The sequence below is a fragment of the Mizuhopecten yessoensis genome, unplaced genomic scaffold (assembly GCF_002113885.1).
Source record: "Mizuhopecten yessoensis strain PY_sf001 unplaced genomic scaffold, ASM211388v2 scaffold9563, whole genome shotgun sequence".
In the NCBI taxonomy this organism is placed as follows: Eukaryota; Metazoa; Mollusca; class Bivalvia; order Pectinida; family Pectinidae; genus Mizuhopecten; species Mizuhopecten yessoensis.
The window spans coordinates 368,291-383,790 of record NW_018408110.1 but is presented as its reverse complement, the minus strand read 5'-3'; the positions used below and the strand labels follow the sequence as shown (position 1 = coordinate 383,790).

At 36.7% G+C, this 15,500-nt stretch overlaps 1 protein-coding gene across 2 annotated transcripts in view; it reads right to left on the bottom strand.

The window, feature by feature from the left end:
- Window positions 1-15,500, bottom strand: part of LOC110458405 (gephyrin-like) — a 71,101-nt gene that overhangs the window by 42,236 nt on the left and 13,365 nt on the right. Inside the window, exons 8-9 of one of the 2 annotated variants that reach the window (XM_021510087.1) lie at window positions 12,794-14,219; window positions 7,359-10,829 (exon numbers count right to left, since the gene is read on the bottom strand). In XM_021510087.1, coding sequence (XP_021365762.1) covers window positions 10,063-10,829; window positions 12,794-14,219 — 2,193 coding nt within the window. In that variant the 3' untranslated portion in view covers window positions 7,359-10,062. Of the gene's footprint in view, window positions 1-5,990; window positions 6,280-7,358; window positions 10,830-12,793; window positions 14,220-15,500 lie in introns of those variants that run through there. The other variant, XM_021510088.1, reaches the window with a different exon arrangement.

The following is a 15,500-nucleotide window of genomic DNA, read 5'->3' as shown; positions in this document are numbered from 1 at the left end:
TTATGAAGATATAGCTATGCTTTCCTTTTTGGATCAAAAGTGTTCTATGACAAATTTACCGGTTGTCATTTTTTTGAAATTTCTGATATTCAAAGATATTATTGGTAGCCAGTTGGAATATGTTGCACACAATGATGATATTTTTTTTTGAAATTGTGTCATTTAAATGTTCTAGGAGGAATTGTATTACCGCACCTTTAACACCCATACAGGTGTAAGTCAATGAGTTCCCATTTATCATAAATTGAATTCTGAAACTAACTGTTCTTGATTTAAGCTGCCTATACCCATACCTTTTCGGATTTATCTTGTTTTGAAATTCTAAGCGGGGGCCGACGCTAATGTTAAATCTCAATAGGCGTTGATCCTACCTTTAGCAAACATCCTGACATTGCTCTTCAGTAGTAGCAAAATAATTAAAATGTGGTAACTATTTTAGCGATTTCACAGACAAAACATAATGTAGCAGTTCATGTTTCTATCATTTCAATTTTAACAAAAAAAAGTGTTCATATTAACACTCCCACTAAAAGCTGCGAAAGAGTTCATGCGAACACTCAAAACAGTTCTCTCTGTAAGATTCATCAGATGCACAGTTGAATTTTTTAGTAGAAAGGTAACAATATCTGTCATTGGCATCAACAACTATCAATGAAGACCTTTCTAGCATCAGAAAAACACAGAAAATACACAGCGAAATTAGATATTATAAAAAATGATATAAATATGATTTTGCAGCGACCGAAACAGTACGGATTTATAAAGGACATATCAGTTATGGATAAGTGGGCCATTTTAATGTACTAAGTGTACTTATATTAATTTCCAAAATATATCTACATGGTACACTTAAGAGGTGATTCTTACCAGTTCGTTTGAATCGGGTACATTCTTATTCGATAATGAGACAAAGACATATAAAATACATGTTCCAAAGTTACCAATCAAAAACAGCTTAATTGTAAAGAATGAAATATTGACTGATTTGGTTATTTAAGGGGAAATGCAAAGAATCATCATGTGCATGGGAAGAAACCTGGAAGAGAACATCTCATAATAGTTCGATGGAACTGCATTCGAAACGTAATGTTCATAACAGTTCGATGGAACTGCATTCGAAACGTATACTTGTGAAAGTAATTATTAATAGAGCATTTCAACACCGATAAGTCCTAAATCGGCAAAATGCCCATATTGTGCAGTGAAATGAATACTTTCACTTTCTCCAGAGAAATTAAATTTTTAAATTGGTGCTTCCTTTCTTCATATTTCTTGTATTTACTTTAATATTTGAACATTTATAACCCAGCATTAGATTAATTCAGTCTGGTTCTCATACCATATTATTAACATTGGTATTATGAATCTATGAAATGATGTTTTCCAAAGAGAGAAAACAGACTATCCGTTTAAATAACGTACAATCATATGACTGTACAGGAACACATTAAGCCAATGGCCAATGATTAAAATGATCCATTATTTCAGAATGATGTGAAGGCAAGATTGATATATATGTCACTGCAGATAAACGTGGCGATGACTAACAACATTTTTATTGTTTTGTTTTCTGTCAGGAAAGCCATGTTCTGCATTACACATACATGAAAGCCAATGAACAGTCACGGCATATGTGACAGCATTGTATTGTTGTGTTTATTAAGGCATGCATGTCGACATCGTTTTAGTATGCTCACAAGAGTGCCTTGTGTTTTTGTGGTCACTATTCGAGTCCTCGATGTGTGGACGTGACATTTCTTAGATTCGATTTACATGGAGGGTGCTATCGATGAAGAAGAAGACGCTTTCCCTTCCTGAACACCTGGTTGTGTACTGTTTCCAAGGGTCTTCGTGTAAATATTTCCTCTGTTCATATTTTGCCCAGTTTTATCGATTTTGAGTTTGAACTATTTTAGGAGGCACGGTAGTCCAGTGGTAGGACGCCGGGCTCGTGACCAAAGGGTTGCGGGTTCGCGCCATGGCAATGTGTTGTATCCTTGAGCAAGATACTTTACTCCGCTTGTTTCCAGTCTACTCAGCTGTAAATGAGTACGTGGTTGGGAAGTGCTAGAATTGTTGAATGCTAGCTGTTAGCGGCGAAATTGCAGCTCCGGCTGTATGCTCCCCAGGGAGTTGAGAAATGTACTGGCTAGTTGCAAAGGCCCTATAACCACGGATAATAATTTGTGAACCGCTTTGAGACGACCTACGAACTAGGTTGTGATAAAGCGGTATATAAGAACCTCCAATTATTATTATTATTATTATTGTTATAACTATGGTTTTGTCGACACTTGGTATTCTTGTGTTGGTTTTTGGGAACTGAGAGTAAACGAATGAGGATGTTGAATGTGTTTTATCAGAACCTTGTAACTAAATATATATTTTTTTCTATTTTCTCACCCTTTCTCTTCGATATTAACTTCCCGTAAACTGACACAGCTCTTTAGAAATACAGTGTAGCAGAAAGTGCATCATGTTATGTTTTAGTTTCAAAGGAAAATCTGTCCTGTATTTTACTTAATTACCATGTTTTGTTTATCTTAAACAACATATCATGTTTCTATCATTTCAATTCCAACACCTAGTTTCCATATTGCCACTCTCCCTTAAAGCTGCGGAAGTATAAAACGGACACTTAACACAATGACACTCTCTGATCGCTACAATAGAGAGAGAAAAAATACATTGTTTTTATTTTTATTTTTCTCATCTTTCAACTTACTGAAATGATGTAACAGTCTCAAAAAGTAGTTACATTGCATACATTTCATTAGTGATGATTTGAGTAAAGACCAATGGTACACATAAGTATTGTAATTGATATTGGCATGCCCAAGGTTCCATTTTTTGCTGTTGACGAGACTGGCACTAGTGCCATGACGTTGTAATAACGGGAGTACCAATGTGCCCTAAATTTCGGCTCGATAACCACACGATAACCACACGCTACCGCCAACAAAAGCGTCCCGTTTAACGACGCAACAGTTCGCAATGTATTTACTTGGATACAACGTCCCGTTTAACGACGCACCAGTTCGCAATGTATTTACCTGGATACAACGTTCCGTTTAACGACACAACAGTCCGCAATGTATTTACCTGGATATAACGTCCCGTTTAACGACGCAACAGTTCGCAATGTATTTACCTGGATACATCGTCCCGTTTAACGACTCAACAGTTCGCAATGTATTTACCTGGATACAACGTCGCGTTTAACGACGCAACAGTCCGCAATGTATATACCTGAATACAACGTCCCGTTTAACGACGCAACAGTGCGCAATGGATTTCCCTGGATACAACGTCCCGTTTAACGACGCAACAGGCCGCAATGTATTTACCTGGATACAACGACCCGTTTAACGACGCAACAGTCCGCAATGTATATACCTGAATACAACGTCCCGTTTAACGACGCAGCAGTTCGCAATGTATTTACCTGGATACAATGTCCCGTTTAACGACGCAACAGTCCGCAATGTATTTAACTGGATACAACGTCCCGTTTAACGACGCACCAGTTCGCAATGTATTTACCTGGATACAACGTTCCGTTTAACGACACAACAGTCCGCAATGTATTTACCTGGATACAACGTCGCGTTTAACGACGCAACAGTCCGCAATGTATATACCTGAATACAACGTCCCGTTTAACGACGCAGCAGTTCGCAATGTATTTACCTGGATACATCGTCCCGTTTAACGACTCAACAGTTCGCAATGTATTTACCTGGATACATCGTCCCGTTTAACGACTCAACAGTTCGCAATGTATTTACCTGGATACAACGTCGCGTTTAACGACGCAACAGTCCGCAATGTATATACCTGAATACAACGTCCCGTTTAACGACGCAACAGTTCGCAATGTATTTACCTGAGTGTATCCAGACTCACCGCCTTCAATCAACAGGTGGCATGCAGAACCTAGATCATTCGTAAAAAGAGCAATGTTCCATTGGCGTTACAACAAACAACGCTTTTTACAGGCCCAATGAAAGCGGCATTTACAATGACGTTGTTTCAAAATGGGCCGTGTGTAAGGGTGTTGCGCTTTTGATTAGGTTACTTTAAACTTAATCGGGTAACTTTCAGTTAGGGATAGTTTGGGCGGATACAAGACAACCAATGTCCTTGTGTTCTCGCTGAAAGGCCAGGGGATTACGCTGATGCAACACCGTATCCGAGGGTCTTCCCGAGCGGTTGTTACACTGGGACTGCTTCTTCGCAACGGTCTGATGGGCCAGATTTAGTTCAGACGATGTTACAAAATGTTTATTTTCCTAACACTTGAACCAAAGTGTCGTGCAACCTGACGTTGATACACTCTCAAATGTAGCAGCTCAAATTGTACCAGCCGGGGCATAATGAAAATGCGTATTGGTGATAATTTGTCACGAATGTACATTCGTCACATGGTGATAGAAGAATTAAATTCACATTTTTGGCCAGTCATTGGTGTAGTTCACGAGTTACTGACTAAAGACTTCCATGACTGAATGATTTTAATGCATAGGATATCACTTGGTAGGTAGTCCACTTTCGACTGTTAATACCACACAAAAAAAGTTTCATTTTCACCAATTACAATGTAGTCCGCAGGGTGAGGAGTTACCCTTTGTTTTTGCGGAGTATATATTAGTCTACTGCAATTCAACACACTAACCTGTCACCAAAGTCTCTGTTTTCGATATTTTGCTTTACACCGGTATATCTGTCCATATTACGTCCCTTCAATACCAAATCTATACATATATATCGCCCTTAAACATACAGTATCGTGTCCTAGAAAGATGAACGTAACACATGTGATGACACCTTTAACATTTTATAATAGATACTGTTTGCCAATTATGAATTACGCTGCATCAAACAGCTGTTTCGTCCACTTCTATAATTGATCGGCGATACTAGGGAACAAAACGTTTGAAATCCAAATTATTCAAACTACTGTTGAAACATTTAATGAATAAGAATTGAATGTTCTGATACCGTTAGAGAGTATCAACACTTGTATTGGAGTCCTATTAGAACTTGTTTTTAAGTTTGAAAAACTTTTTTCAAAATGGCGTCTGTGGCGGCCATATTGAATTTCTGATCGACCCGAAAAATAACAACACTTTGTCAGGACCTTGATTCGATCATTCCTACAAAGTTTCAGTTCAATCGGCCAAGTAGAACTTGACTTTAAGTTTGAAACAGTTGTTCAAAATGGCGGCCGTGGCAGCCATATTGGATTTCTGATGGACACGAAAAATAACAACACTTTGTCAGGACCATGAGTTGATAATTCCTACCAGGTTTCAGTTCAATCGGCCCAGTAGAACTTGACTTTAAGTTTGATATAGTTTTTAAAAATGGCGGCCGTGGCGGCCATATTAGATTTCTGATCGACCCGAAAAATAACAACACTTGGTCAGGGAGATGTCAGTAACCTTCCCCATGAAATATTGATGAAATCCCTTTGCCAGTATTTCAGCTTAAGTTGAAAATGTAAAATGTTAACAGACGACGGACGACGAACAACGAGGGACGAAGACGGATAGCAATAGGTCACAGGTGACCTAAAAAGCCTTATCTAATATTTGATAGAATTATTAAGTGGAAACTGCATGCAGATAATGACTCTGCCAAATGGAGTCTGATTAAAGTGGTTGTCAAACTTGGCCGAGCCTTTGTTGTAGTTATTGCACGGATACGAAGCGCGATACGAAACGGCGGCAGATAATGAAGTTTTTCATTATTCAAGGGGCCATAACTCTGCCAAATGGGGTCCGCCGAATGTTGTCATCGAACTTGGCCGAGCCCTTCAGGTATTTAAACCTGTGACCAAGTTTGAAGAAAATTTGGTTAACATTTGTTGTAGTTATTGCACGGAAACAAAACGGGACAGACAGACAGACAGACAAATCCAAATTAATATCCCCCGTTCGTGAAAACGGGGGATATTAAAATAAAGTCAGGTTGACATTTTAACTTACTGCTGTCATGGTGACTATGGTGGTGACCATGGCCGTGTCCATGGTGATGACTATGGCCGTGACCATGATGGTGATGATGTCCATCTCCGGCATTTGCTTTCTTGGTATTATGATGACCTTCCTCTCCATGGTGATGACCACTTTCTCCATGATGATGACCTCCATGGTGATGACCCCTTTCTCCATGGTGATGACCCCTCTCGCCATGGTGATGACCACTCCCTCCGTGGTGGTGTCCTTTGGGGTGTGCGTGATCGAGGTGAGATAGATTGTCCCCATACTTGTAATCCTTTACCAACATAAACCCAAGTGCAATGAAAGTGGTGAATATGTCAGCCTGCACGCCTAATACTTAGCACAATTTCTCTCCACTTTAGTCCCATGCCGGCGTTATTACCGTCTTTGGTGTAACACCACAATACAAGAGTTACTATTAGAACATCTGCACCATCATAGTTAGATCTGTTAATTTGATTGTGTCTGTAATTGTCTTTTTTTTTAGTAGTGCCATCAGTTTTCTAAACGAAATATGCCGGACTAGCGAACAAGAGCATCATACATGTCAAAATTGAGAAATGTCTCTACATTCTGATAAAAAGCAATAACTGCAATGGTCAATTTCAAAATTATGCAAAGAGGCCATTTTCTAACAATCCACTGAAAATAACTATCTTTAACTTTCAAAACCATTTATCCTGTCATTAGTGTCAAGACTGAACATAAGAACTTTCCATAACAGTGTACAGCAATAGGAATGTACACGAATGACCTGTGATGTTCCATCTATTGTACATATTGGTTGTTTTCCTTTGAATACAATGGATAGCTGCCAAGAAGTGCTCAGTATTCGAGTCAATGTGGGAATACTTTCAAATAATTAAATCTTAAAAATCTTGAGTATAGAATTTACTGCTTTGTTTAGGCATGAATGAACACAAATGAGAATACTTTTTCAATGGAGTTTGGTAGAAAAACCAACGGCAAATTTTTGTTGTTGTTGTTGTTTATATTAAAAAGTATGGATTATTTTTTTCAATTGCTCAGAGGCTTTTGACACATGTACCTTTACATATATATTTAACAGGAAAAAATTAAGAAAATGGCCAATAATTAAAATGATCCATTATTTCAGAAAGTTGTCATATGATGTCAGATGTAACTGCAGATTAATGTGGCGATGAATGACAACATGTTATTTTTTTTTATTTTTCTGTCAGGATAGCTATATTTTGCATTACACTTATATCACGGCATCTGTGACAACATTGGATTTGGTGTTTCTATTAGAGCATGATGATTTCAATGACAAATTCTCCAATTCTTTTCATATGAAATGAATTGATTAAAATCAAGGTTTTGTCTCACAAGATAAAAACTGTATTTCAGTAATATTTTTAATGTAACAATGCAAAATTACAGTTCATCAAAACAGTGGAAAAGTAGTCAGAGTTCTCAGTGATAATACTTATAATATATACTGTATATATGGAAATGTTCACTGCTGCCTCACCTTTCGTTATTTCTGCTCCTTCATGGAGGGCAAGTTTATCATGACAGTAATTTAAACTCCACAACATACCATAAAAAAGTGATAACATGAGAACAGAATTAAAGCTAGAGGTGAATATGGTTTTTACATGTGAACCGTGAATATTTGACTAGGCAACATTTCCAAATATCCAGTACAATTGTAGATATCTGTTTACATACAAATATCAATCCAATTACATGTACATGTACATGTACATATGTATATATTCTGATTGAATACTTGAAATAAAGAAATCTGCATGGCAAGATCACAAACTATCATCAACAAGGCATTTCATCATTAGTCTTGTATACAGAAACATTAGTCATCTGACAAGTGTCAATACAGTTATACAGTATGCTATACTGTGGCTTAGTGCCAACAAAACGTGAATGAAGAGAGATAACTCCTCAAAATTGTGGTACTTTAACCAAAACCAAGATATTTGATTTTAAGCATCTACCAAAATATCAAAGTCTTTTATAAGTATGATTTGATGAAGTGTTTTCTATGTAATTTTGGGGCCAGAAAATAGATTCTCATGAATTGTTACTCTGAGCAAAGATTTTGATCTGAAAATAACCAGAAAATTCTAAACATCAGTAAAAAATATTAATCTTGCAATATTTCTTTAAATAGCAAACAGTAAAAATAAATTTGGAAAAATTTCTAACAATTTACATTTTAAGAAAAATATGAGAGAGGAGAATAGGTTTATAATGTTTATAGGAAGATTTTTCCTATGATAAATAAAGGGGTTATGAAAAAAATACAAAATACAAAAAAGGAAAAAGCTTCATGGCGATTTTATGTCACACAACATATGAAATTGTATGTATTTGTCAAAATACACTTTGGCTTCACCAAAACATGTTATTATTAATAGAACAGCTTAACAGATAGAGTGAAATAAAAAAGCTCCTACAGATCAATCCATATTGCAAGCATTTTAAGGGCATATAGGTACATTGTACTTTATTTGAGCTATTAGATCATTTGAAAAATGCAGGAGTCAAAGTTAACTAAAAGCATATATAACCAAAGATTCAGGAAAACCATAGAAATAGATTATCTTACACACCATTAGTACCCCCTCCCAAAAGTACATTGTACTTAAAATCCAAAACAAATAATACCCCCAAAACAAATACTACTAACTCTCCGTCAATTAATGACCTCCAAGCAAAATTACCTCTCCAAAACAAATACCTAGCCCCTCAAAAAAATTCTAACATATGGAGGGGTAGTGCCACAAGAAAATATTGAGCAAACTTTTAACTTGCAACATCCCTAACAAGAATTCCTGTGTCTGCACCTGATGCAAGTGTAAAAATAAAAGTAACTTATATCATTATTTTTTGCATATTAAACTGAAAACAATAAGACCACTTGTATAACAAAATAAATTCTTGCATAATGGTATCATATTATTATGACATGTATTTCATATTTAAAGCAAACATTGTCACTGACAATTAAGGAATTTACATTGTTTTATAAATTTCTTTACTGAGAAAATACTGAGAAAATCTACATCTGTAGCATTGTGTAAATCTGTAGTGCTGTTCATTAATTAATCTATATATTTAGGTTCATACTGCATCGTTAAGTAACAGTTTTCTTTTTAAAATGTTCCTTTCAAGATATATAGAAATTGCCTTGTGGTACCTGAAGTGAGTGTATCTGTATCAGACTTATTACAAGATTATGACAATGTCATTAGCTGATAAACATTAAAAGTGTAATTATACTTGTAACATGTTAACTGTGATTGAAACATGGAATTATTTATCAAAAAGTCTGATATGTATTCACTGTTATGAGAGAAAACAATTGAATTTTTCACATGTGGAAATGTTCATGTTACGACCCTTTAAACGGATCATGTGGAAATTTTAATATTGGCAATATTTCTGAAACCTATATATTTTATTTATCTATAATCTTTAGATATTCATTGGCATGTGGATATTTCCACTCTAATTTACTCAACGCGAAAACAAAAAGATTTCCACACTACCGAAATTTCCACTTTTCAGTATACAACTTGTGATAATCGCTTACAATTTGTATCTATTCCAGTGTTTTAATTCTAAAATATAACCCACGAGATGCACTTTTGGTAGTTCTCAAGTCTAACATATGTATTGGCTTCACCCATACAGAATATAGATCATACCTGAGAATTAACAAACTTGAATGTATATTAATCAAAGTCAATCTTTCGACAATGAATATCTTCAACACTCATAATTAACTCAAATGTATATTAATCAAAGTCAATCTTTCGACAATGAACATCTTCAACACTCATAACTAACTCAAATGTATATTAATCAAAGTCAATCTTTCGACAATGAACATCCTTGACACTCAACAATCAACAAATTTGAGATTCCTGAATTTGACCATGCCAACACCCATAGCAACAGTGAGTGTTGGTCCTGTTGATCAGCTGTACTTTCCATCCGCTCAGTCTGACCATTGTCTATTTGTGCATGATTGATTGATTTCCAGTATATACGTAGACTGTCTTTGAGATCACTGTATTGGGGTAATAAACAAAGGCACAGAATCACACACAGATTGAGATGACGGTGTAACGAACACAGGCTGCTGACCATTACCAGCCATACCAACACCCATGGCCACAGCAGGCACTGCCACTGAAGGGTAGCTGTACTGTCCAGTCTGACCAGAGTCTGTCCCCATTGTTGACGGAGATAAGTTCTGCTGACCGAATGAGGGGGAAAAGTTGGTACTCTGAACCACTGACCCAGACGGTGCCATTGGTAGATTGGTCATTTTGTGAAGCACCTGGTACACAGTTACATTTTGATCACTGATGTTCTGATCATGATTATCCTGACGTTTTTGTAGTGTAGGTAATGTCCTTCCCGATAGCACACTTACATCTTTCACTAAGTTCACTTGAGTTGGCACATTGGAAATAGATTTGTCTTGTTCTTTACATGCATGGCGTCTCCTCATTCCCGTAACAAATCTGTTAATCCTCCGCTTGACCTTAGATGACCTTGGAAGTAGTTTTTTCTCAGCAAGAACCTCCTGAATATCTGCAGAAGATGTACTGACCGGTTTGTTGGACTTTGACATAATCTCGTCCCTGATGACCTCACCCAGTCTTTCACCCTCCCGGGGTGGACGACGCCAGGGTATTAGGGAGTCCGTGGGAATATGGCTCCCAGTTATGTTCACACGCCATTGTGTAAGGTCACTAAGAAACAGCTTCAAGTTCACCATCATAGAACAGTTGTGTCTGTCCTGTTTGTGGGTCATTCCCTCACAGCCTGAAAGCATACAATTAACTTAATGTAATGACTAGTGCCTATTGGTTATTCTGCCTTTATTGTTATTGAAACTACTATTGTTGCTTACTTAAAGCATATGAACAGAATTCCGACCGTGAAACCTCATTTTAATATTAATATTTAATATTATATTTAAACAAACAAACAAAAAAAACATGTAAAAAATCCTCCATGAAAAAATTATAAAAATACATCTAAAAAGATAACATAAATAGAAAGTGATTCGAAAACAAGAGGCCCAGAGGGCCTGTATCGCTAACCTGTTTCTTTTGTTACATGAAACTGACATATAGGTTACTTCAGACCAAATTTTGTAACTATTACACAAGACATTTTAACATCTCTTAAAAGCTTCTAAGATATTGTTGTTTGAAATTTCAAATTCTAATTTTAAAGCTTTTAACCCATGTTGACCTTTGACTCTGGCTAGCACTTAAAGTTGACAATTGACCTCATTACTGTTATAAAGAAAACGATTCACAGCTGATCTTCATAACATAACCAAGTACCATGACTCTAAACCAAATGCTTCTTAGGATATCATTGTTTGAAGTTTTTAACATATTTGACTCCTGTGACCTTGAAAGTTATTCAAGGTCATTTTAAAGAAGAAACTGTATAGCACTCTATCACTGGTGACTGGCCAAATATCATGACCCTGAACCTTATGGAAGTTGAGAAAAAAGATTGTTAAAGCTTTTAACCTATGTTGACGTTTGACCCCCAACTAGCACTTAAAGTTGACCTTTGACTCCTTTCTGTAATAAAGAAAAATATTCGCACTGCTGGTCTACATAACATACTCAAGTGTCATGACTCTAGTCTAAATGGTTCTTGGAATATTGTTGTTTGAGGTTTTTAACATATTTGACCCCTTTGACCTTGAAAGTAGGTCAAAGTCATTTTAAATAAGAAACTTTATAGCACTCCATCCCAGGTACCTACTGGCAAAATAGCATGACCCTGGGCCTTATGGAACTTGAGAAGAAGATTGTTAAAGCTTTTAACCTATGTTAACCTTTGACCCCCAACTAGCACTTAAAGTTGACCTTTGATCCCTTTTCTGTAATTAAAAAAAAAAGATTCGCATTGTTAGTCTTCATAACATAATCAAGTATCATGACTTTAGTCCAAATGGTTCTTATGATATTGTTGTTTGAATTTTTTAACATATTTGACCCCTGTGACCTTGAAAGTAGGTCAAGGTCATTTAAATGAGGAAACTTTACAGCACTCCATCCCAGGTACCTACTGGCCAAATATCATGACCTTAGGTCCTTCAGTTCTTCAGAAGAAGTCGTTCAAAAGAAAAAGTTGACAGACGGACGACGAACCATGGACGAAGGACAACGGTATAAATCAAAATGTCTGGGGGGTTTTCCTGGGGCAATTTTTCGATAATAATATAATGAGACATTAGTTTTTCCATTTATTTCTGTCAAAGGACACTCACAAGTATTATTTCAGATATAATCATTATCAATATTGAAACAACATCCTCTCAATCAATAACATATATCAAATAAAGGCATCTATAGTTTGAGAGATAAACTAAATACAAATATAAAATGATTTAAGGGTATTTAAGAAAGTGGTATGAGAAAAATTTGTTTCAAATGTAAGAAACGTATTTCAATAATCGTAACATATATTTTGGGTGTAAGTATTTAGAGGGTTTTTTTCAATTTGTAATATTTATCCTTAAAAATATTCCCAATCGTTTATCCTTCACAAAGTCATTAAAACATTATTACCAGTAAGACAATTTAAAAGAATGCCTATCTTCAGCCGGGGAAACTTAAGGGAACCGTAAGAGTTTTGAGTATCACCTAATAATACACACTTGTTATCAGGATTTCTTTATTGGAAAGTATGACAGACCATCTGATGATTTACTCCTTGATACATATGTGTTATTGTGACATTTTGAAGAGATCACGTACCTTCAGCACATTTACCGATTCCCCCACACTTTCGTTGACAGTTTCCCCTTCCAGGACACCACATGTACCAGTTGACAGCGAATTCATCTCTAGCTTTCTTTGTGTCGACCAAATCCTTCTTCTTCATTCCAGCTTCAGTCAATTCAAAGTAATCGTCCAAACGATTCCTTTCATGGATGTTATTTCCTCTTTGCCAGCTACTCTTGTCTACAGCATTATCTTGTCGCCTTAGCTGTACCAGTTCCTTTTTGATGTGTCGTTTGCCCTTGTTGAGATAGATACCTTTGATCATCTGGTGATTGTCTAGAAATTCTCTCAATGTATTACCCACTTCAACACAACAAATGTCACCTTTGCTAGACTTTCTGTGTATTTTAGCAGGAATAATTGGGCAGATATCTTTGTTACTCTTCTTGGACTGTCTTTTTCTCTTTGGTTTTAACAAATTTGATGAAGGTTCCGTGTTGAAGTCAAAAACTTTGAAAAGTTTAGTGTTTTCTGTATTATCCATTGTAACATTAGATTCACTGACACAGGGCTCCATACTTCCAGCTCTGTCCAACAAGGAATTCTCCAAACACGTTTCCATGGAACTCTGCGAGTGATCTATTTCAGGAGTATCAAAGCTGTCATAAGCACCACCCCCTCCATCAGATATGGGAGTAAAAAGTGTCTGTCGGTCCTCCAACACTCTCAGTACATGTCTCGTGACCTCAGCACCATCAGAGGTTAGCTGTTCTATTGATGTTCCTGTACTCCCACGTAAAATATTGGGACCTTTACTAAGCTGCTCAATCTGTGTTGTACGACTCGTTGTGGCAACATTCTCTTTCACTTCCATCTTTGCTGCTGTTTCTCCATAACAAGGAGAAGACTCGCCGACAGACAGCTGACAAAACCTAGGGTCTGATATGTCATCACAGGGAAGGGTAATGCTTTCCTCTCCCAAAGGACCAGACCCTAGCAGGTGTGCCACTTCCTGACCTGAAGATTCACAGTCATTTCCATTAGACTGAGAAGCCTTCTCTATCATAGAGAAAACTGTGTCTGAAGGAGTAGTTTTCTGATTTAATCCACTTACACTCATTGGCAGAGAAATATTTTTACCATGGACACTTTCTTCATTGATATCAGATCTACTGACCTCATCACCTTCTTGCAGACTGTTTAAAGCCTTGTCTGATGCCTGTTGCAGAGAATCATTCCTTATATCAGGAGATACCGCCAGAGATTTATTCACGTCCTTAACAGCAGTGCGCTTAGACTTGCTGGTTAAGTTATCTCTCATAATGGCCCCTATTCTAGTGACCCTCCGGACACCTGTCAGACGCTTGGACTGGGTAATGTATTTCCTGACCTGACCACTCCTGGTCTTGCTGATGAGGACCTCAGATGCACAGCTCCGGAGCATCTCCTCCTGGAGGGCCTGGGCAAATCAGAAACACTCACTGTTACATGGTGCTACAAGGTAAATGTGTCCTTCATGACCAGAGCATGCATCCTAACCCATGTGATACCTAACTAAACAGGATTCCTACATAAACAAGCATCAGAAACAAATTACTGTTCTCTACACAAATCACCTGTTAGTGCAAGATGGTAAGTGCAGGTTTAACAAACTTAAAACTAAAATGTAAAAAAATGTTTTTGTTCTCATAATGAAAAATGTGTTCATTGAAAACATGTGACTGTTGGTAGTATTTCAGAGTCCATACATTTGTTCCCACCTTTCCTATATATACCTCTATTTGTACATATTTATATAATCCAACTTGTATTAAGAGTCCAACATCTAGAACTTAGAAGTCAAAATGGTGGTCTCACAACACAGGTGGTCTCTTAATACACGATCAGTTCACAATGAAATCACTTCAAAGGGGAACATTAAACGTGGTCTCCTAACACAGGTGATCTCTTAATACAAGTAATGGTACAAGTGTTTTCATGTTTCTATATTATGTGGACTTGTTAACCTCCCATACCTGTCTACCAAAATCCAATGACCTTAAATATTGTGAGGAAGTAAAACCCCAAACAAACCAAACCAGCAAATACATATGTCTACACCTATTCTATACCTACATTTAAGTAAGCCTATATAATCTAGATTTCCCTTTTCTAAACTTTAATATCACAATTAAAAGTTATATTGTATGTCATTGAATTCTATTCCGTCACTCCTTCCATTTTTTGAAAACACTATAAAAGTATTATTCCAATTCAAATATGACAAGGATCAAGATGTTATCTCAAAAAGTTAGATGAAATAAAAAACAAACGTAATTTGATAAAGGGAAGAAGTGCTTTATTCTTTACAGAGTAAATTATTCACATTGTTTCCATGTGGAATTAGCAAGCTGTACATTAATGAACAAAGTTAAGTTTGATTTTTTTACAAGCAATCTAAATATGACTAGCAAGATGACACCACTACAAGCTTAAACAGCAGATTCCTACTGAACAGCTTTATAATGAGAACTGTGACTACTAATAATTAAAATACAGTGTCTCTATATCATTGTCTACAATGTGGGTTTATTTACTTTAGTCAGAACAAGTACACAGCGCGCAGTACCAGGGAAAATACCTGTTTCCACATCCCCATAGCAGTACCAGGGAAAATACCCGTTTCCACATCCAAATCGCCCAGAACATGCTCGAGAGATTGCATACTTGACCGAGATATCCGCATTTCCGGCGGTGCTGA